The 23,105-nt window shown below is 42.7% G+C and overlaps 1 protein-coding gene across 1 annotated transcript in view; it reads left to right on the top strand.

Annotated features, from left to right (window-relative positions):
• The window catches only part of CTNNBL1 (catenin beta like 1), a 76,321-nt gene extending 54,932 nt beyond the window's left edge, over positions 1-21,389 (top strand). The window contains exons 9-16 of the mRNA XM_073606543.1: positions 142-200; positions 2,778-2,926; positions 4,474-4,655; positions 9,157-9,254; positions 9,387-9,467; positions 12,678-12,815; positions 16,876-16,948; positions 21,091-21,389. Of these exons, the coding sequence (XP_073462644.1) occupies positions 142-200; positions 2,778-2,926; positions 4,474-4,655; positions 9,157-9,254; positions 9,387-9,467; positions 12,678-12,815; positions 16,876-16,948; positions 21,091-21,179 (869 nt within the window). The 3' untranslated portion in view covers positions 21,180-21,389. The remainder of the gene's footprint in view (positions 1-141; positions 201-2,777; positions 2,927-4,473; positions 4,656-9,156; positions 9,255-9,386; positions 9,468-12,677; positions 12,816-16,875; positions 16,949-21,090) is intronic.
• Positions 21,390-23,105: the final 1,716 nt, after the last annotated feature.

The following is a 23,105-nucleotide window of genomic DNA, read 5'->3' as shown; positions in this document are numbered from 1 at the left end:
GTGCCTGCTCTTCATTCTCAGTTTCACTCTCTCGTCTATATCCTCGGCACCGTGTACTGTCTTGCCCCCTGTCACAGTGTATTGATCCTCTGTGCTGATGGATTTATTCTTCTGTGCTGACATTATCTTCCCCTCTCACAGACACTCGGGAACTCCTGGGGGAGCTGGATGGAATAGACGTGCTGCTTCAGCAGTTATCGGTGAGGGCCTCCCACTCCCTGCCCATTTACACCTTGGCATCTCTCCGAGCATATGGTGGTAGACTGCTGCCTCAGCTTTTACAAGAGAATGTCAATGCAGGCCTGCCCATGTCATTGTCCGCTGGAGCCAAACCTGTGCCACCCACTGTGCTTCAATACCAAGATACCTTCCTGCATAACAATTTTTGCCCAGTGCCGTCTTCATAAGTACTCCTTATACCAGTTTTGCATATGAAACCGTTTTTTACATATACCCTTTGTCATACTTATTTCTTTACAAAAAGTCCCTCATACTTTAAAAAAGAAAAATGCATCTAAACTCTTCTATGTTCTTTTCACTTGCTCTTTTAAAGTTGAATTCCAGACAGATTTAAAAGACACAAATTTAAAGTGGTTGTAAAGTCAGAAGTTTTTTTTTTTATATTAAAGTGAATGTAAATTCTCATATATACTTAGTGAAGTGAACAGCCTCAGATGATACACAGAGAAACAAATCTCCCTACATAAGCTTTACATGTATATCTGCTGTCTTCATTTTATATATGCTTTAGAAAGTACACATCATGTTAGAAATTTTCTCCACATAGGCAGAGGAATGAAGAAACATGTAGATCTGTACTGTGAATAGACAAGCTCTCTGCTTATCTATCTCTAAGTTCCCTCCCTGACACAAACTTTTCTATCTCTTGTGTCGGAGAACTTGTCAGAAGTTATCATGCTGATAACAGAGGAACGAAGCAGCAGAAAGACATGGGACTTAGGGCTTTGGAGAGAGATGCGTAAACACTACAGATAAATGCCCAGGTCAGATTTCATGAATGGGGTTTTCATCCACTTTAATGCATTCTATGCGTTAAGATAAAAAGCTTTCTGTGTGCATCAGCCCCCCCCCCCCATATGCTTGCCAAAGCTCCATCTCTGTCCAGCGATGTCCACGAGTGTCTCGCACGTACGGGACTTTCATCCAGATTGGCTGAGACACAGCAGTGGCACAATTGTCTCCCGCTTCTGTCAATCAAAATCAGTTAGCCAATCAGGAGTGAGAGGGGGTGGGGCCGAAACAACAGCTCCATGTCTGAGTGGACACAGGGAGCTGCAACTCTGTTTGGGGGGCCCCCATAGCAAGCTGCTTGCTGTGGGGGCACTCAACGGGAGGGAGGGGCCAGGAGCACAGAAGAGGGACCCGAGAAGAGGAGGATCGGGGCTGCTCTGTGCAAATCCACTGCAAAGAGCAAGTAAGTATACCATGGTAAGCATACCATATATCAGATCTACTGTCTGTGTCTATGGATGCACACAGCCCGGCTTGGAAACGAGCCCACAAGTGCACCACCATGGGAAGTGGCTTCCCATGGTGGCACACAGAGAACAGGAGGAGCTGAGGGACTCCAGAAGAGGTGGTTTGGGTCGGCTTTGTGCAGTGTTGACAGAAACACAAATCTTTTGGCAGGTAAACAACTGTCATATATGTATTTTTAATGTATGTTTAGCTGTTTGTCTGGAGTTCAGCTTTAAAGGCAAAGTTTACCTTTTTGAAAAAAAAAAAATAAAAATGCACATTATTTTGCAGGTAAAAAAATTGTAATTTATTATTTTTTCCTCTAAGGAGACAGATCGCCAGTGCAATGTCTGGCTCCTGCAGACTCTCAGGATAGCTGTTTGCCCATACCTCCGATAAAGGGCAGACAGTTACTTGAGAGCAGGGGATAAATGAACTATGAGAGCACTCACCAGCACCCTCATAGTTCATTGAGAACTACAAGCTGTAAGCCCCAATGGATGACGGTACTTGTAGTCTGTTTATTCACAGGAAGGTGTGAATGAATCAGGGCGGGTGCGTGGGCGAAGCACCAAACAGCCATGCTGTTTTCAAATTATGACAGTGGGTGTAGAAAAAGGATCCCTTGCCTGCTGTCTCATCGGAGAGTGGGAGGGGGGGGGATTGAGGGGTGAGAAGGTACAGCTGCTGGATTATGCTACATGTTTCCCCCTCAAAACGGGTGAAACATGTAACATATTCCAAAATTGAATTTATCCTTTAATCTTCTTTTGTGGCTAATCTACAGGTCTCTACAGAATTAAAGTGTAAGTTAACCTTTACAGGAAATCTATATGGTGAACTTACACTGGACCCCCCCCCCCCTTCCCAGTGTCCCGCGATCCCCCGCAGTCAGACACTGGGACGCCGCTTCACCGGTCCAGAGATTTGAAATCCTCCTGGCTTTCTCTTCTCCAGCAATTACAGGACGGGCTAGACGGATCCTGATTGGTCATGGGGCGGCACTGACCAATTAGAATGCCTCCTATATCCATACACACTGAGAGGTATGGATAGGGGATTAAGCCACAAGGATTTCAAATCCCCAGACAGTTGAAGCGGAGCCCGGTGTCTGACTGAGGGGGATCACAGGAAGCTGGTACAGTGTGATTGGGGGGGGGGGGGCCAGTGTAAGTTCACCGTACAGATTTTGTGTAAAGGTGAACTTACACTTTAAGCCTGTAGAAATATAAAAAAAAGGTTGCTGTAAGGAAAACATTGCAGCAATAGCTCTTCTTTTAAACTGTTTTTGGTTTCAGGTGTTCAAGAGACACGATCCCAGCACAGCGGAGGAGCAGGAGATGATGGAGAATCTGTTTGATGGTCTTTGCTCTTGCCTAATGCTCAGCAGTAACAGGGAGAGGTTTCTAAAGGGAGAAGGGCTGCAGCTTATGAATCTAATGCTAAGGTACCTGGACTTCTAAAACTTGCCTAGTGGTGTACATTAATTTACAAAAGCAAAAATAAAAGTGTTGTCCGCAAAGACAGGAAAACGATCGGTTTTCCAGGTAGACTTTATTGAAGCAAAGAGACCCAAACTCCACACTATTGTTTAATGAAAGTTGAAGATCGAAGGCCACCTTTTGCCTTCATTTTAATGCAACTTCCCTGTAGATTGAGAGAAGACCTGAGTGAGAAATTAAGTGATATTAAAATGTTTATACATAGAACTAAATCAATCTTTGTAAGCAAGTATGGTCTGTAATCAAAGTGTTGAGGCTGCGGAGCACATGTGAATTAAAAATATGCACCTACAGTGACACTGTCGCAAGTCTATTGAAAAAAAACAAAAGGGGGGGTGGGTGGTCAGCGCAAAATGGACAGTTCATGCTTACTCCTTCATTGAGCACTGAGTTGAACCATCACTTTGCTGAACAGCCGCATCCTCTGGGAGAATCGTCACACACCTATACCCCCCTGCCGCACTCTGTGACTCCATCCGTCAGCCTCTACATCATTACAGGACACAGTAGTGATGTAGCAGTAGACAGGAGAGACCACAGGGCACAGCAGGATCATCGGTACAGCAGTGATCAATGTCAGCGTCTGTCGCAAAGGCAAGTGTGAACTGTTTTCACTTGCACTGTGCTCTTCCCCTGTTTTTGACTGCATGGTTACATGCATTTGAAGTGCACTTGATACACGCTTAATGTGCGCTTGAATGCATTTTGCACTGCAGTTTTCTATATTTTTGGGCTTAGTTAAAGGGGCGCAGTGCAGTGCCTTTGTAGCGGGTTCCCTGCTTTTGCGGTGTGGAAAAATGCAGCATGCTCAACTTTTTTTTTTCTTTTTTTTAACTGCGCTGAACTGCACTGCAATGATGTGAACTGTGCTCATAGGAGTACCTTCATTTTGGTTTGTCCTATGCAGTTGGAGCGCAGTTCAAAATGCAGCCCACTGCGTTTGGTGTGAAAGGGCCCTAAAGCACCAGACGTTCTGTGAGGTGAGGTGCTTAAGCCACTGAGAGTCAAACGCAAAGGCAGGTATGAACTGTTGTCTCTTTCACTGGGGATCTCGCACTGCTTTCTCATTGGGGCGCTGCGCTGGCAGGACATTAAAGTCCTGCAAGCAGCATCTTTGGGGCGGTGGAGGAGCGGTGTATAAACTGCTCCTGTCCATTGAAATGAATGGGCACCGCTGCCGAATCTCCTACAAAGCATTTCGGCAGCGGCTATACAGGGGCACATTTAACCCTTTAATTCGGCTGCTAGCAGGGGTTCAAAGTGCCCCGCTTGGGGGCCAAATAGAGCCACAAAAACGACATTAAAGCGCCGCTAAAACTAGCAGCGTTTTCCCATCAACGCCCGCCCTGTGTGAAAGCAGCCTTACTATTACCATAAAGCACCAAACATGAAAATAGTTTCTTCATTAGCAATGTGAACAGCATGGGAATGCTGTGAGATACTTAAACCGCTGAGGTTTAAATATTTGAAAACTTTTCTTTTTCTTGTACAGAGAGAAGAAAATGTCACGCTGCAGTGCACTTCGTGTGTTGGATCACGCTATGATTGGCCCTGAGGGCAGCGACAACTGTCACAAATTTGTGGACATCTTGGGGCTGCGGACCATCTTCCCACTCTTCATGAAATCCCCTAAAAAGATGAAGAAGAGCGGCATCTCTGAAAAGGAGCATGAGGGTTAGGAAACTGATATTGGCAGTGCTTATTGTGTGACAAGTGGGCGCCCTGCTTTTTCTGTTAGATGCTAACAAAAATAATGAACCGGCAGTGCCTCTCCTACACATCCACCCACTACACAACACACTCACTGCAAAAAAGCCAGCATTCTAGGAAAGCAGGAAAGCACCTATTCTCTCAACTGAAGAGCAGCTTCTGAGATCGAGTAAAATCAATCGGCAAACCCAATTTAGAAAACACTGCAGCAGTACTAAAGTCCTTTTCAGTTTAACTTTAAAGCTGAACTCTACAAAACAACTACCTCTGCACTTGAAGTATATGGGAGCTTGTTAACTGCCAAAGGATTTGTATTTCTGTCTGTCCTGAGATTTGCACATCTGTGGCAGAAATAGCAGGCAGGCTATTGATGTGATCATTCTTTACTGTAGCAATACAGGTAGGTCACTACCCTTCCCCCAATCTGTGGTTGCCCCTTCACTGTCCAACCGCAGACTGAAGAGCTCAACCCTTTGCTCTTTTCTCCAGTAAGCTTGTTCCTTACTAACATATTTGCTTGCAACTCACCTGATGGGCTCCTAATTGGCTCCTAGAGCTGCCCCACCCTCTTGCAGCATGAGTGCTGCTGTATAAATCTGGCTTTATAATAGGTGATACCAATACAGACACTTAACTGGTTGATTTTTTTTTAAATACATTTAATGATTCTTTAATACATAACCGCATTCAAGTGGAAAAATGTAAGTGATTATTAAAATCTTTTTTTTTTTTTTTTTTTTGTTTAAGAATGGCAAACATCTTATACTTACCTGCTGTGTGTAATGGTTTTACACAGAACAGCCCAGATCCTCCTCTTTTCAGTTTCCTTTGCGGGTTCTCCTGGCACCTTCCCTCTTACTGAATTCCCCCACAACAAGTAGCTTGCTATGGGGGCAGCCGAGCTGCTGCTCTGTGTCCCCATTCAGACATGGAGCCGTGGCTCGGCCCTGCCCTCCTCTCCCTTCTCATTGGCTCACTGATTTTGACAGCAGCGGGAGCCAATGGCTCCTGTTGCTGCATCTCGGCCAATGAGGAGAGAGAGACCCAGGAGAGTCTTGGCTCTCTTGCACATCGCTGGATGGAGATCAGGCTTAAGTAAGTATTAGGGAGGCTGAGGCTTTTTACCTTCATGCATTCTATAAAAACCTTCAGCCTTTACAACAACTTTTAAGTCCTGTTAGATCACTTCAGGCTGGCCCCTTTTGCAGGTATAGCTATGTGCAGCATTGAAAATAGGTGTTTAAAATCCAGTAGTGTTCTGTTTCTGCACATGTTCAGTTGCTCTCCTATTGGCATTGTGCCGAAAACCAGAACCACTAGAGGCCGATCTGCTGACTGCCTAAAGATTTACTGCTACTCAGGGACTTTGGGCTTCAGCAAAATGGCAGTCTCCGAAAGAGGAACAATGCTGGAGGCAATTTACAGCACACACTAGTTTTTGGTAGCATCATTTATTAATGTGGAATGTATGCTTCTTGGTAAAGAACATTATTTTTTATCAAGTTGTTGTGGGGAATTTTCTGCATTCATTTATTTTTAAGGACAACCCCTCAGCTTCTCTCTAACCTGTAGCATGTTTTTATGTCCTGTGTACTCAAGTAAAAAGTAAAACCTCTTCATCGCCTTTATCTAAGGAAGGTGGGGGGACACCTGCAAGTTCCAGCAAATTGAGTATGCAAAAGGTTATATTTCCCTCTGCTTCCTGTCTAGAAAGTGAGAGGACTTCTCCTGAGAAATTACATTTTTGAAAGAGGTCACCAGTATTGGTGTTCCAGTGTGATCTTTCCTGTAAGCTCCTATCCTTTCTCAAGGTAAGATGGTAAGGGAGAATTTCCCTAATGGGGAATATAAAAGCCTGACCGTCTACCTTCTAAAAAGAAAATGTTTCAGCTAGAGTTCGAATTAAATATTGGTTAAAAAAAACCTCTGACCTCCTACATCAGGGGTAGGCAACCTGGGGCCCTCCAGCTGTTTCAGAACTACAAGTCCCACCATGCCTCTGGCAGTAATGGTAACTGCCAGCCTTGCAACGCCGCATGGGAAATGTAGTTCCACAACAGCTGGAGGCCCCCAAGGTTGCCTACCCCTGTCCTACATGTTACAGATTTGTCAAATTGCTTTTCTGCAGGACTGTATGCTCTTGTTACATGATTCTGTACTTTGCAGTCTTGTGTGCCAGCAGATAAGCAAAGCTGCAGTAGGTAGCTAGGGGAAGAGGCAGTGAAAAAACCTGTTTTTTTTATCCAGAAGGTAAAGAAACTGACAGCTGTAGTTCTTAGTTTAACGCGGTGTTCCACTTAAAAAAAAAAAATAAAAAAAAAAAGCAGCTACAAATACTGCAGCTGCTGACTTCTAATAATCGGACACTTACCTGTCCCAGGGTCCAGCGATGTGGGGGAACGAAGCCCTGCTCGTCTCCCCCTCCGCTCGGCGGCGCCGGCATTGTAACTGGGGGCGCCCGGCTGTGGCTTCACAGCCGGGCACCCACTGTGCATGATTGGCGTGATTGCCGTGATTGGCTGTGCAATCATCTGGGACCTGTGACGTGTCCCGGATGATTGACAAGAGGGAGGGGGCAGAGCTGATCTCCCTTCTTGCGCTGAGGGAAGTGACGTCAAGAGCCCAGGCACCGAAGGAGGCAGACTACAAAGGACCCCCTAGCAACAGGCATTTAGAGGTGAGTAAAAAAAAAATGTTCTCCAAATGTTTTTTTTTTAATGCACATAAATTACATTTTTTTTGGGTGGAACTCCACTTTAATGAGGAGGAGAATGAATGGCAGGTGAAAAAACAAGAAGCAGGCTGCAGGTTGATGAAGTCAGTATAAATGCTAAGTTTTTTTTTTTGTTTGTCTGGAGTGTACTTTTAAAAGCAAAATGGCAAACTATCATAGAAGGACATGCCCTGCACTGAACTGCAGCAAGCAGCTTATCGTGAACGCCATGCAGGATGTTTATTGTCTTCTGCCAGAAAATCCTAGCGGGCTTTTATGGGAGCTGCTTTCACAGCAGGCTAATCCATCTGATTACCCAGGAGCACCCGCCGCATGTTGCTTTTAGACAGCAGTCCCAGGTGAAATTGTTAGTCAGTTTTTGATGACAGGAAGCTAAAACCCTCAGTGCACTCAATCCTCTCCCAGTAGGAAATGCCGCTGTCATTCCGGGCTCTGACCTTTATGGCAAAGCACAGTCGTATTGGATCTGAATCACAAACAGCATATTTTTTTTTATTTTTTGGTAGAATACTCAACGCAGGACACAATTCTCACTAATAAACAACATAGTCTGAGAAACAGTTTGTCTTTAGTAGAAAAATGTTTTATGGCAGTCCACTGGATTATAGGTTAATTTTATTGGTGGCCTCCTACTACCTTATGTACCATACGTGTGAGTGTGTGGGTAACTAGTGGAGGACGCCTTTGTAAAAAAAAAATATATATATATATATATATATATACACACACACTATATTACCAAAAGTATTGTAATGCCGCCTTTACACACACATGAACTTTAATGGCATCCTTGCCTTAGTCCATAGGGTTCAATATTGAGTTGGGCCACTCTTTGCAGCTTCAACTCTTCTGGGAAGGCTGTCCACAAGGTTTAGGAGTGTGTCTATGGGAATGTTTGACCATTCTTCCAGAAGCACATTTGTGATCTCAGGCACTGATGTTGGAGAGAAGACCTGGCTCTCAGTTTGCGCTCTTATTCATCCCAAAGGTGTTCTATTGGGTTGAGGTCAGGACTCTGTTCAGGCCAGTCAAGTTCCTCCACCCCAAATTCGATCATTCATGTCTTTATGGACCTTGGTTTGTGCACTGGTGTGCAGTCATGTTGGAACAGGAAGGGGCCATCCCCAAACTGTTCTCACAAAGTTGGGAGCATGAAATTGTCCAAAAAGTCTTAGTATGGTGACGCCTTAAGAGTTCTCTTTACTGCAACGAGGGGGCCAAGCTCAACCCCTGAAAAACAACCCCACACCATAATCCCCCCTCCACCAAGTATTTGAACCAGTGCACAAACCAAGGTCCGAAAAGACATGGATGAGCGAGTTTGGGGTGGAGGAACTTGACTGGCCTGCACAGTCCTGACCTCAACACCATAGAACACCTTTGGGATGAATTAGAGCGGAGACTGCCAGCCAGGCCTTCTCCTCCACATCAGTGCCTGACCTCACAAATGCGCTTCTGGAAGAATGGTCCAACATTCCCATAGTCACACTCCTAAACCTTGTGGACAGCCTTCCCAGAAGAGTTGAAGCTGTTATAACTGCAAAGGGTGGGCCAACAAAGTTGGAGCCATTAAAGTTCCTGTGCATGTAAAGGCAGGCATCCCAATACTTATGGTAATCTTATGTATGTGTGTGTGTGTGTGTATATATATATATATTTATTATAAGTTTTTTTTTTTTTTTTTTTTTCCCAGCAAAATGCAAAAAAAAAAACTTGTTTTTGTCTGTACAGAGCATGTCTGTTCCATTTTGGCCTCCCTGCTTCGTAATCTGAGAGCACAACAGAGGACAAGACTTCTGAGCAAGTTCACAGAGAATGATTGTGAGAAGGTCAGTGTGTAGATCAGGTCCTCTTGTACCTGTGATCAGTCCGCAGTCTCACAAGTTCTTTCAAACTGTCCTTTTCCTCATAACTTTCTATAGTTTTATGGTAACTGAGTCTTTTTTTTTTTTTTTCCACAGGTCGATCGTCTGATGGAGCTGTATTTTAAATATCTGGATGCTGTGCGGGTGGCAGACAAGAAAATAGAAGGAGAAAAACATGTTAGTTTTTGTACTTCCTTTTTTTAAAATTTTTTTCAAGCTAACCCTAAGTGCGGGAGTTTGCCTTTCATATCCATTGGAGGGCCGTACTCCATATTCCCTACCTGTTAAAGGTGTGACATTGAGACGGGCAACTCTTCTGTTCTGGGCTGTACTTGCCTCCTGTAACCCTGCTGATCGTTGCAGCTGGATATTCATAGGAGAAGACAGACAACTGTGCTGGTATAAATCGCTATCAGTACTTTATTTTCCCATTTTTCCCATCTCCAAGCTGATGAGAAGAAACTCTTCATAAGCTCTGTAGATGACATCAGCTTTACCTTATTCCCCAGAGGAGAAAGTGAAAATCCTCTTTTTAATAAGAGAGGCAATGTGGGCAGAGGGTTGAGTTCAATCGGCAAATTATTGATTTATTTACTGCAGCAGTGCACAGAATAGCAAAACTACTTTTTTTTTTTTTCCTTTCTTCAAAGATTTGTACATTCTTGTTTAGAAAGAGAAAACCATTTGTCTTGCAACATTCCAGGAACCTTTGGTTGTAGGTTTGGCAAAATGTGATAGAATTGTGTAAACTTTATTCATAAATGAGCTGTGTATGCTGAAAGTCCCCTATAGGAAGCCCTACAGAGTTAAAAGTTCTGCTTGTGATAAAAAAAACTAATAGCATTTATCTGTTCCACTGTACATACAGTTGAACTTTACCTTTTTGATGATATAATCTTGCATTTGCACACTTGGGTGTTGTGGAACCTGGGTACCCTTCTGTGCTTTGTGGTGCCTTCCTCTATCTCCTAAGTGGATGAATCCACAGGGTACAGAAGGGGACCAGGTATCCGACACACACAGAAGTATTGGACGCATAATGCCGCGTACACACGAATGGTTTTGCCGTATGAATAAACTCCGATGGAATTCCATTCAAGCGGTCTTGCCTACACACAGTCAACCCAAAGTCCGACCGTCCAGAACGCGGTGACGTACAACACTTACGACGGGACTAGAAAAAGGAAGTTCATTAGCTTCCGTCTCGTACTTGCTTCACAGCATGCATCGTTTTTGGTCCGTCGGAACAGCATACAGACGATTGGTTTTCCCGATAGGAATTGGTTCCATCGGAAATATCTAGAACATGTTCCATTTCTAGGTCTGTCAGAATTTTCAAAAAAAGAAGTCCGATGGGGCTTACACACGATCGGAATAGACGATGAAAAGCTTCCGTCGTACATTCCGCTCGTGTAAGTATTAGGCCTCATACACACGGACATTTTAAAAAACGGGCTGTAAAGCTAGTAACAACGCCTGAGGAAAAAAGCATGCATGATTTTATTAGCGTTCTGATTTGGCGTCAATGCGCGTTTAACGTCGCTTGTAAGCGTCAACGCTAAGGCGCGTTTTTTTAAAAAAAAAACATCCCTCTGCTATTTTCCACTCCCAAATTACCCACAATTCCAAGAAAAATTAATAAACAACGTTCAATGTCATGTGAAGGGCCATTTTGGTTGGAGAGAGAAAAAACGCTGACGCTAAGAAAAAACGTCCGTATAGCGCTAATGCGCATTTTTGAGCTTTTTTCGGCGTCAAAACAGCTCTAGCGCTGGAGCCTCCGAATGCGCTGGTCCTTGTTTTTTTTTTTTTTTTTTTTTTTTTGGAGCTTAAAAACGACCATGCCTGTTACAGCTCAAAAACGCCATGGTGTTTATGAGCCCATTGAATAACATGGAGCGGCGTTCTTAAGCAGCAAAAAAAGCTAAAAAAAAAAAGCTGCTTTTAAAACGTCCGCGTGTATGAGGCCTTAAAGGAAAGGTTCACCTTGCAGAACATGTTACATAAGCTACCTGTATTTACAGTGGAACATGTAACATCTTCCAGCTCCTGCAGCCTCTCTCCCCGTCCCTGTGACAGTGGGCAGGAGATTTTCTCCCCGCACCCACTGTCGCCATGAAACTGAATAAATGACGCGGCTGTGTGGACAGAGTCCCGCATAGCCGCGCTGTTTTTAAAATGTGACAGGGGGTGCAGGAAATGGACTAAAACTACTACTGTATTGTAGTTCTGAATGGAGGGCACTGATGAGCGCTCTTGTGGTTTATTCACAAGCCCTGCAGCTTGTAAACAGCCAGCCCATATCGGACATACAGGTTAAAAGCTGCAGGGCTTGTCTGCAGAAGACTGGCATTGCACCCTTGATTCACTGGTGCAATGCCTTCCATGCTCCTGCAGGAAAAAATAATAAATGCACTTTTTTTTTCTGCAAGAATATGTGCATTTTTTTTTTCTTATAAGGTGAACTTATCCTTTAACCTTTTTCATTGCGGAGAGGACTTTCTAGGACTAAACTAAAGGGGTAATTGGGCTCTTGCCATGACGTTCAAGTATACACAGCCTAAGTTTGCATTATGGCACACCTATCTAAGAAAGTGGCCACCTCCAGTGCTGACCGATCCAGGGTCTATCAATGCTCTTTCCCCAGAAACTACTCCTTCCCAGTCTCCTGTAGCTCCTCTTCAGCCATTGGGTGGCAGCTGATGGTATAGCACATGCACCCAGGAGTTACATTGTTGCCAGCTCCATTTTTAGCATCTGACTGATGCTGGAAAATAGATGGGATTGTTCACAGGGAAAAAAAAAAAGCTTCATGAGTAATAGAGGATGTGTGTTTTTGGCAGAAGAGACTTTGCATGTCTCTTCTGCCAAAAAAAAAAAACCCCCTACCTCCTAGCAATCTTTTGTGTTAGGATTTTAGTTCCGCTTGAAAATAGCAACACAATCACTTTAGGAAACAAGCCTGCGTCATCAAGACGTTTTTGGATAATATGATGAGCAAATATTTCAGTGCTGTTAGTAGCAGTGTAAAAAAAAACACTAAAATGGTAGAAATCAGTATAACACAATCTCTTTAACAAATTAAAAGTACTTTGAATCGAGAGCCAAAATTCTGCTTCCCTTCTTTTGTACTTGATTATGCTTATTGTGTGTAGAAATAATGTAGCTTGTGCAGCATTGTAGGGTTTTTGGAGGCCTTTGGCTGCAGCGGAAGGGGGGTAGGCACAGAAACTTTTCAGGTTGTCTGAGCAATAAAGGACTAATAGAGCAATAAGCTTCAGGTCTGCGATTGCATTGGAGTTGTTCTTTAATACTTAGGCAGCCTCTGTCTTGTAGGACAGAACACGTAACCCTTTCTTTATTACTATTTCTTTTCTGCTATCCCAGGACATGGTGCGTCGTGGTGAAATTCTAGATGACGATCTGGAGGACGAGTTTTACCTGCGCAGGCTGGATGCCGGTCTGTTTCTGCTTCAACTGCTGTGCTCCATTATTGCAGAAATCTGCAACAGCAACCTGCCACAGGTAACCACAGCAACGGGAGGCGAGCTGATTTTATATATTCCAGAGCACAGGGACTTGGGGAGGGGAGGGTACAAAAGTCATAGCTTTGCAGGACTTTTAAAATGGGAAAATGCAAGTTATTAACACTGTTATTAAATGAGTTTGTGTATATATATGTGTGTATTTATATATACAGTATCTCACAAAAGTGAGTACATCTCTCACATTTTTGTAACTATTTTATTATATCTTTTCATGTGACAACACTAAAGAAATGACACTTTGCAAAAGTGTAAAGTAGCGAGTGTACAGCTTGTATAACAGTGTAAATTTACTGTCCCCTCAAAATAACTCAACACACAGCCATTAAAGAGGAAGTAAACCCACTGAAAAAAAGAAAAAAATACACCCTGCAAGACAAAGGCATAATGAGCTAGTATGCATAGCATACTAGCTCATTATGAATTGCTTACCTGAGATCGAAGCCCCCGCAGCGGTCCTCGTTCCCCTCCTCCATCGCCGCCATGTCTCCCGGAGTGACTTCTGTGTTCGTGGACTCCGGCTGTGTGACTGGCCAGAGCCGCAATGACATCACTCCCGTGCGCGGGAGCCGCCAGTGACGGCACGATCGCCCTCAAACGGCACGCTCGGTGCGCCTGCGCCGTTATCTACGGCGTGCATGTGCCGTAGACATCGGTACAGTCTTTTTTCCAAATATCTCCTAAACCGTGTAGGTTAAACAGATATTGCAAGCATGTACAGGTAAGCTTTAATCTAGGCTTACCTATAGGTGAAAGTTGTCCCTGAGGGTTTACAACCACTTTAATGTCTATTAATGGCAATAAAAGTGAGTACACCCCTAAGTGAAAATGTGGGCCCAATTAGCCAAATCCCCCCCCCCCCCCCCCCCCCCCGGTGTCATGTGACTCATTTAGTGTTAGAAGATCTCAGGTGTGAATGGGGAGCAGGTGTGTCAAATTTGGTGTCATCGCTCTCAATCTCACACTGGTCAAAAAAAGTTCAACATGGCACCTCATGTCAAAGAACTCTGAGAATCTGGTAAAAAAATTATTATTACTCTACATAATTATGGCCTAGGCTATAAGAAGATTGCCAAGACCCTGAAACTGAGCTACAGTACGGTGGCCAAGACCATACAGTAGTTTAACAAGACAGGTTCCACTCAGAGCAAGGCCTTGCCATGGTCGACCAAAGAAGTTGAGTGCACGTGCTCAGCGTCATATCCAGAGGTTGTCTTTGGGAAATAGACATATGACTGCTGCCAGCATTGCTGCAGAGGTTGAAGGGGTGGGGGGGTCAGCCTGTCAGTGCTCAGACTATACGCCGCACACTGCATCAAATTGGTCTGCATGGCTGTCGTCCCAGAAGGAAGCCTCTTCTAAAGATGATGCACTGGAAAGCCTGCAAACTGGAACCATGTGCTGTGGTCTGATGAGACCAAGATAAACTTATTTGGTTCAGATGGTGTGAAGCGTGTGTGGCGGCAACCAGGTGAGGAGTACAAAGACAAGTGTGTCTTGCCTACAGTCAAGCATGGTGGTGGGAGTGTCATTATCTGGAGCTGCATGAGTGCTGCCAGAACTAGGGAGCTACAGTTCATTGAGGGAGCCATGAATGCCAACATGTACTGTGACATACTGAAGCAGAGCATGATCCCCTCCCTTCTGAGACTGGACCGCAGGGCAGTATTCCAACATAATGACCCCAAACACACCTCCAAGATGACCACTGCCTTGCTAAAGAAGCTGAGGGTAAATGTGATGGACTGGCCAAGCATGTCTCCAGACCTAAACCCTATTGAGCATCCGTGGGGCATCCTAGAATGGAAGGTGGAGGAGTAACATCCACCAGCTCTGTGATGTTGTCATGGAGGAGTGGAAGAGGACTCCAGTGGCAACCTGTGAAGCTCTGGTGAACTCCATGCTAAAGAGGGTTAAGGCAGTGCTGGAAAATAATGGTGGCCACACAAAATATTGACACTTTGGGCCCAATTTGGACATTTTCACTTAAGGGTGTACTCACTTTTGTTGCCAGAGGTTTAGACATTAAGGGCTGTGTGTTGAGTTATTTTGAGGGGACAACAAATTTACACTGTTATACAAGCTGTACACTCACTACTTTACATTGTAGCAAAGTGTCATTTCTTCAGTGTTGTCACATAAAAAGATATAATAAAATATTTACAAAAATGTGAGGGGTGTACTCCTTTTTATTATATAATTAATAAATATATATATATAATATATTTATTTATTATATAATACATATGTCTCATTATACAGGATTTGAATAGCGCCAACAGTCTGCACATCGCTTTATATATAAAATATACTGCATATCTCTGTATATGTATAAAAAATGTCATACATATGATTCTGCAGCATATTGTCAATATTCAGCAGAACTCTTGCATCAAGCACATGTTTCCCATCCACAAGCAATCCTTCAGGTAAAACAAGCATATGCAGTAGGGAACACATCCGCCCCACTCTGAAATCGAAAAGAAGTATTGCCTGCAGTAATTACGGTAACACAAATGGCAGTCCATCTAGAATTCATTCAAACAAAACTAAACGACACATAGTTGCAGCACCATCTGGCTATTCACAAAGCTAAACCTTAACAAAAAAAGACACTAAATTGACATAAACAATAGAAAAATAAATGTAAATTGAAACCAATGTTCAAACCCCATGAAGAAATGGTGTCTAAGTCTGATATCCATCCACTTTCTTATGTTTTAATTATAACTCATTGTCACCTCCTCTGCTTGGCTGTGCTATATGATCAATTACAAAGAATCCAAGCTGGGACACAGACTGTCCACGTTGCTTGAAATGTCTGGCCAATGGTAATTCCAACTGTGGGGTTCCATCTGGGCTGTTGGGCAGACATGTGTTTGCTATTGTATTGTTTGCTTTACCTGAAGAAGAAAGTTGTACTTTTGAAACTATAGTATATGTTCTTGTTAATTTGAAAAAAATGACTGGGTGCTGTGGAATCATCTGTTTGAAATGTTCTACCTATTTGAGTTTGTGTATACACTACAAATTGGCAGGTGCCAGTTTGAAAGTAAAGAAGGCGGATGCTGCTGCCTGTATTGAGTCTTTTTCTCTCTCTCGCTCTCATTTATTTTATAATATATATAGATATATCTATATATTTCTATTTTTTTTTCATATACCAATAAATAGTGTAGTGCAACTAATAAACTGTGATACAATCACATCACCGCAGTGAAACTCCTGAAAATAATATCTTTAATCTGGTGCCTCCACCAGAATAGGTGAATAACCTGCTCACCTCACTGATTGACCTCATGCAAAAGGTAAAATTGTGCTCAGGATATCAGCCAACTTTACTCGCTTATATCCCCCTTCACGGCCCTCCTCTGAGTCCATGAGCAGCTCACTCTCACAGATTCAGTATGACCATTTATTACAAGTTATGGATCACCTTAAAACAGAAAAACAGACCCATAGTGCTCTCCATTGAAATCATTTATTTAAGCCCAAAGGATTAAAAACATTTACAACAGTAAAAAAACAGCAAGGCTTCTATTTGGTATTCCCAATTTACCACACCATAATCAAAGATGGCTGCGAGATGATGTCATGGGCTCGGCTCCACCCCCCTATACGCATTGCATCCTGTGATTGTACTTCATCAGTAGGTGGGGAGCCAACACTGTCCAGGCTCTTAAAAAAACCATCTCTGCTGCTCACGTAACAGCCATGTCAACAAACTGACTCGCGAGAACCGTAAGTGACATTCTCGGCATTTAGGCTGCCTCCTGACCACAGAAGGAGTGCAATAAGTTGACATGAATACTCGGGGGCACAAAAAAAACATACAAAACAAACATAAAAATCACAAATTCCCGGGGGGTACCGAAAAATTTATATATATATATATATATATATATATATATATGAATTATATATAATATTATGTGTGTTATAATATAATTTTTTTGCCAGTGATCTACATAACGACGTTCATACTTGTATGCCTGTTCCCAGTTGTATACCAGATGATTACATGTTTGCTTTTTGTTCAGGCCCGACAGAGGGTGATGCAGATTTTGACCATGAGGGGAAGTTCCATAAAGATTATGCGGCACATACTGAAGGGTGAGTATAACAGAGCTGTCACATAGTCTTAGTCTTAGTTTCCTCTCCTCTAAGGGCATGTACTGGGGCCAAATCGTTGCTTTAAAAAAAGAAGGAACACAACAATGTGCTTAAAGCGGACCTTCCGTCATTTTTTTTATTTTTCCATCTATTAAATCTTCTGCCATTGTTGTTTTAACTTTGGATAGTAAAACATTTTTTTTTCTGCCAGTAAATACATTATACAGCCCACTTCCTGTTTATTGTTTGGTAAACAGCCTAGGCTCATGACATCATGCACAGCTCTCTCTTGTGAGAGTTTGCCAGGAAGGGGGGGATGGGGGGGGATGAGCCATTAGAGGGCCAATGAGAGCTGCAGAGCTGGAGGTGTGTGTCTGTGTAAATCCAGGTAGTGAACAGGCAGCAGCTTCAGCTGCCAACAGTTAAAATGGTTGCAGCCAGATTTAGTGGAGGGAGATTTCTGCAGCATATTTGGCAAGTACAGAATCACAGTATATATAAAATAATATGCAAAGTGGTTGAAGGGAAGCTTCAGAATGGCAAAGATGTTTTTTATTACAAATTATGTGAGCAGACTGCAGTTCCTCTTTAAGGACTCAGAAGAAAGCAAAGCACCTATTATTTTCATTGGGGTGCAGGAAGAGAACAGCCCAGTGTCACATGACTTGTCAAGGTTTTGTGACTGGTCTTTCTTCCTATTATGAAGTGTTCTTTGCAGCGTTGTGCAGACGAGACTCAAATGAGCACTGTAGGATCCAGTTTGGCAGCAGATACCATTATCTGCTTTCCTTTGTAAATGCCACCTTGCTGGTGCATAAATTAAGGAAATACAAATCTAAAGCTTGCTATTTATATGTACATTTGACATAATGTAGCTTTTTTTAACGTACATTTTTACAGTTCAGCAATTGCTTGTTTGACTATTCATGAAAATTCATATAGGGGTGCCGCTTATGTATTTAACGTAAACCGAGCCTGGCCAATACAACCATACAATGAAAATGCCTAAGCAGAGATTACCTTTTGTGAGAACTTCTAAATTATTTATTTATAGATCCGAAGATATAATTAGATGCAGTTCTGTGCAATATTCAGCTGTATATTTAAAGGATCATTCTGTCTCCCTAATACTGAAATAAGTATGGAGCCAGTCAAAACTCTTTTTTGCATAATTTATTGCAGGTCAAAGTGCTGAATCCATTGGATCATTATGCCAACGCCATAATTCTCCCCCTCTAGTTTCTTTTAGAAGCATTTATGTTACAGCAATCCATTCACTTCCAAAACACCCTATGGTGTTGTACATGGACGTCAGCTTGTGTAAGGCCTATTGTACACGGGACGCTGAGGCAACCTCTTAACGATATTTTGACAGCTTGAAACCGGCGTTTAAAAACGCCCGTTTTAGCCGCGTTTAGTGGCCTTAGGAATCTAGGAGCGTTTATTTAAGATAACATCATAAGACCCTCCCAAAGCACAAAAAACAGTATTATTTAACTATTTCAGCCATTCTGTTAGACCAGAGTGAGTAGCAGCAGCTGAGAGAGCAGCAGTGTAACTTGTATCTCCCTCAATTTCGGTGCTTTTACTATGGATCCCATAATTAGCATGTGAGGAAATGCTCCTGACATTGCTATTGATGAGGCTGGAAAGACTTCGGAAATTGCGTGCGAGGACCAGAGTTCGTCGCTACTGGACTTATCCATTGATTGTGCAGCGTATGTCTGTAGGCTATTTTTCCAACATGTATGTACAGCTGCGTAGTTTCCCTGATACATGTTTTACTTTTACTCGCATGTACAAGTTTTAAAAATTTTTTTTTTTTTTGTGGCTTTTCATCATTTGCTATAATTTTTAAGTTTTGTAATGTAAAAAAAAATAGGGCACCTTTTAAAAATGCTTATAAACGAAAACGCGGCTAAATGCTGGAACCGCGTTTAGCATCTGAAACGTCGGAAACTTTTTTTTTTTGCCTTCAAAGAAAAGACGCAACTGCCTAAAAACGATATTAAACGAGCCTGTGTACATGTACACATAAGATAATATTGGATGAGTTCAACAGCAGCTGAAAAAAAGCAAAATTAGCCCTTTATAGTACAAAAAGAGCAAATAATCGCTACTGTAAATATTACTTTCACAGTTCTACAGTAAAAAAGGAACCCCTTACAGTAGAGATTTGCTCTTTTTGTACTATAAAGGCCTAATTTTTCGTTTTTCTTACCCCAATTATTTTAGTAAGCGTCTTAGGCCTGGATCACACCTGGGTGTTTTTTGATGCTTTTTGCAGAAACCCACTACAGTTCATTTACATGGTTTCCTATGGGACACTTTACCATCTATGCTTTTTTCAGCCGATGCGTATTTGAAAAGGGTCAAGGACTTTTTTCAACAAAAAACAGTGCTTTTTTGGTTCAATAGACTTCAATGGAGAAGCTAAAGAAAAGCATGTCATGCATCTTTGCAGCAATTTGTGTTTTTTAATCTGCCCAACAAATTGGCCAAAAAAAGGTGCAAAATCACGTGCGCAAAAATCAAAACGCACAGCAAAAAGCACTGCAGAAACAGATCAAAAGCAAACTGCATAGGTGTTGTACCGAGCCTTATGCTGACCACACAGATCAATTTTCAGACAAGAATATTCATAAGAAAAATCTTTTTACATTCTCTGAATGAAAGAATTTTTGTTTGAAAATGTCACTTGCTTTTAACATTCTGTTTCAAAATGAATGTTATTTCTGAACGAAAGCCACATACACTGTCTATAAATTCCTTTGACCAAGAAGTTTTCTATTGTTTCCAAATTTTCCCGTCACTGTGGTTAAAAATGAATGTCGATTTGACAACACGAACGATTAGAAAATCGAACGAACGTTCATAAAATGACATTTTATTTGAAGGAAGACATTGTTTTTGTATGGCCAGCATATAATATATTACAGTTCTGTTTGAAAATCTGCAAAACAGTCTATGGCCTCTTTCACATGGACGATCCGTATGTCCGTTTTTCATCCTTCCGTTTTCGGATGAAAAACGGACATACATTCATCCCTATGGAGCGTCGGATGTCAGCGGTGACATGTCCGCTGACATCCGACCCCGCTCCGATCCGAAAAGTGTAACGGAGGAAAAACCTACTTTTCCATCCGTTTTCGGATCGGGTGACGACGGACACTACGGTCCGTCGTCATCCGATCCCCCCATAGGGGAGAGCGGCGCTCTGACAGGTCCGTCACTGCACAGTGTGCAGCGATGCACCTGTCATCTTCCTGCTCAGCGGGGATCGGCGGAGCGATCCCCGCTGAGCCAGCGGATGTTCACGGGGCGGATCATCACTGATCCGCCCCGTGAGAAAGAGGCCTAACTTTTTTTTTTCTTTAAATAAAAAAAAATTTATCTCAGAGTCTGATATTTACCAGATTCAACCTCTAATATACAGTAATAATATATACAATATATCTCTTCTGTCATTCTCTGTGGATTAGAGATTTTGCTCCTTAACAATATAGTTGGTTATATTTACCACTGCATAGAGATATTTAAGAATACATTACCATTTTTTTAAACTTTTTACATATTAACTAAATTATACACCATACTTTTTTTTTTAAGGCTATTAACCGATTAATCGAAACAATAATCAGACAACTAATCGATTATGAAAATAATCGTTAGTTGCAGCCCTAAAGGTGACCCTATTGTGTGTCCCCAATTTCCACTAACATCAAAATGTAAGACCAGGCTCCACAGCACTGCTCACTGGCCATAGCAGAGTCTCCTTCATTCATGATTTGGAGCTTTGGCTAGCAAAGTCTACTTCATTCCTGATTTGGAACTCTGTCACTGCCAAGGTATTAGGCTGGATACACACAGGCAACGGTCTGGCAATTTTCTCCAATTTTTGATTGCAGATCTATTAGGCAGATTAGGGCAACCTAACATGCCCTCTGTTTAACTGTGTAAGTTGTTGGTTTTTTGGTTACCTTGGTCCTTTTGATCATTTCTTCAGTCAAATGCTAGCTAATGTTAGAACATTGCCTCGTGTAGTGCCAGCAGTTATATTTACAAGAGAGGTAGTCTTAACCGAAAGATTGATATGTAAATGGTTTATGGTATTCAACACAATCCACCCTGATCTCTTGCAGAATATTCGGAGAGCATAGGCGATGGGAAGAGTGCGGAGGTCCGGGAGAGCGAACAAAAGAGAATTCTGGAACTGCTGGAGACCTTGTGAAAAATAATCCTCCTATGCTGTCCCAGAATGTGGAGAATTCTGCAGAACATTGCACAATTTCAGGGATCTGTCTGTAAATAGGATTGTGACACCTGGTGTATCGCTCTTCACCCCGCCCTCGTACTGATTGACTAATCAGGACCCCTTATGAATTTGTTTTTCCTCTGGAATTTCATGTGCGTTATTTTTATATAAAGCTAATTAACTAAAGTCTGATGTCTCTGATGTTTGCTCCTAATCATGTAAACTAAAAAGGAGATTCTGCACAGATTCGTCAAATTATTTGCTTGATGATATTCACGAGTGGTAAATTACTGTCACCTCTTCTCAAGGTAATTTCACACATTTTAATTTGAAAAAGCACACTAGTTTGTTGTTGAGTGCTAGCCATCCATGCATGAGCTAATTCTCCAAATGAGCTGTCTGTATATTTATCCCCCACCCACCCCCAATCATTCCCCTGCTCTCACTGTGCAGAGCTTATTGCAATTTTTCTTCAGATATTGCAGACTACAATTTTTAAAGTCCCAAGGATCTGAGCTTTCTTACTTTAAGCCTGGGTTCACACCTATGCGAATTAGATGTGCGTTTCCCCGCATCTAATTCGCATAGTAGGAGAATGTTACTGGCTCCCTATGGAGCCGGTTCACATATCTCCAGGGCGGCTGCGGAGCACACAGCACAAAAACGCTGTGCGTCTTTGGCTCCGTTTCAGGGCCGAATTCAGGCATAGAATCGACCCTGATTTGTTCCTGAAACAGGGAACAGGGACGCACAGCGCTGCTGTGCAATCCGCAGCACGTTATAGTGTGAACCCGGGCTTAAGTGGATGTAAACCCAATGTCCTTTCTAAACTACTGCCATAGGGGTTATCTATAAGGATATACATGCCTTCTGTCTGTTATGAGACCCGAAAAACTGCAGATTCTGTGGGCGGGTCTGTTGTCTGGAGCTCGGTGGGTGGAGTCGTGATGTCAGTAGACTCCCCGCCCACCTCTACACTCCCCTTGTCAATATGCATTTTCTCCTGTGTATTTCTTACACTGAACTTCTGCTATGATCTCTAAGGCTGCTTTCACACTGGGGCGGTAGGGGGCGTCAGAGGTAAAACAGCGCTATTTTTAGCGCTGTTTTACCGCGGTATTCGGCCGTTAGCGGTGCGTTTTTAACCCCCTGCTGGCGGCCGAAAAAGGGTTAAAATCACTCGGACAGCGCGGCTATAAATTGATTTCAATGGGCAGGAGCGGTTTAGGAGCGGTGAATACACCGCTCCTTCACCGCTCCAAGGATGCGGCTTGCAGGAGATTTTTTCTTCTCCTGCCAGCGCACCGCTTCACTGAACAAACAGCGGAGACTGTTTAGGGGCGGTTTGCAGGCGGTATTTTTAGCGCAATAACGCCTGCAAACCGCCCCAGTGTGAAAGGGGCCTTACATCCAGTGAAAAGAAAGGAAAGTAACCACATGACTCCAGCATGCCAAATCATGCTGAGGTGTGGAACAGCCAATCCTTGCAGATCTGCTGAAGAAAGGAGTGGGGGAGGGAATTAAAAAATAATGCATGTCTTAGGCTAGTGCACGAGATATGTAAATCACCTGTCACTCACAGCAAGGGGGAGGATTTGACAAAGTTTTTCTCTGTTTGTCAAGTTTTATCTCACTGAACAATAAAAGAGGATTGCTCAGAGCTGGATTAACTCTTTGTGGCAAGACTGGGCTCAAAAGATAGGAAATCTTATACTCTACATTATGACATAAAAAAAAAAAAAAAAAAAAAAACATTTTTCGGGTTTACATCCACCTTAAGTCCTGCATAAAAATTAAACTTTAGCAGTCTTATTCAGAGCAAGGAGCCATGTGACCTAGTTATAGCAATTCATTAGGCTCCAGCTTGTACTGTCCAGTCTTTGGGAAGGTCCTAGATATTAG

Source organism: Aquarana catesbeiana, linkage group LG12, assembly GCF_042186555.1.
Source record: "Aquarana catesbeiana isolate 2022-GZ linkage group LG12, ASM4218655v1, whole genome shotgun sequence".
In the NCBI taxonomy this organism is placed as follows: Eukaryota; Metazoa; Chordata; class Amphibia; order Anura; family Ranidae; genus Aquarana; species Aquarana catesbeiana.
The sequence above is the reverse complement of the archived record's forward strand: the minus strand, read 5'-3'. Positions and strand labels throughout refer to the sequence as shown.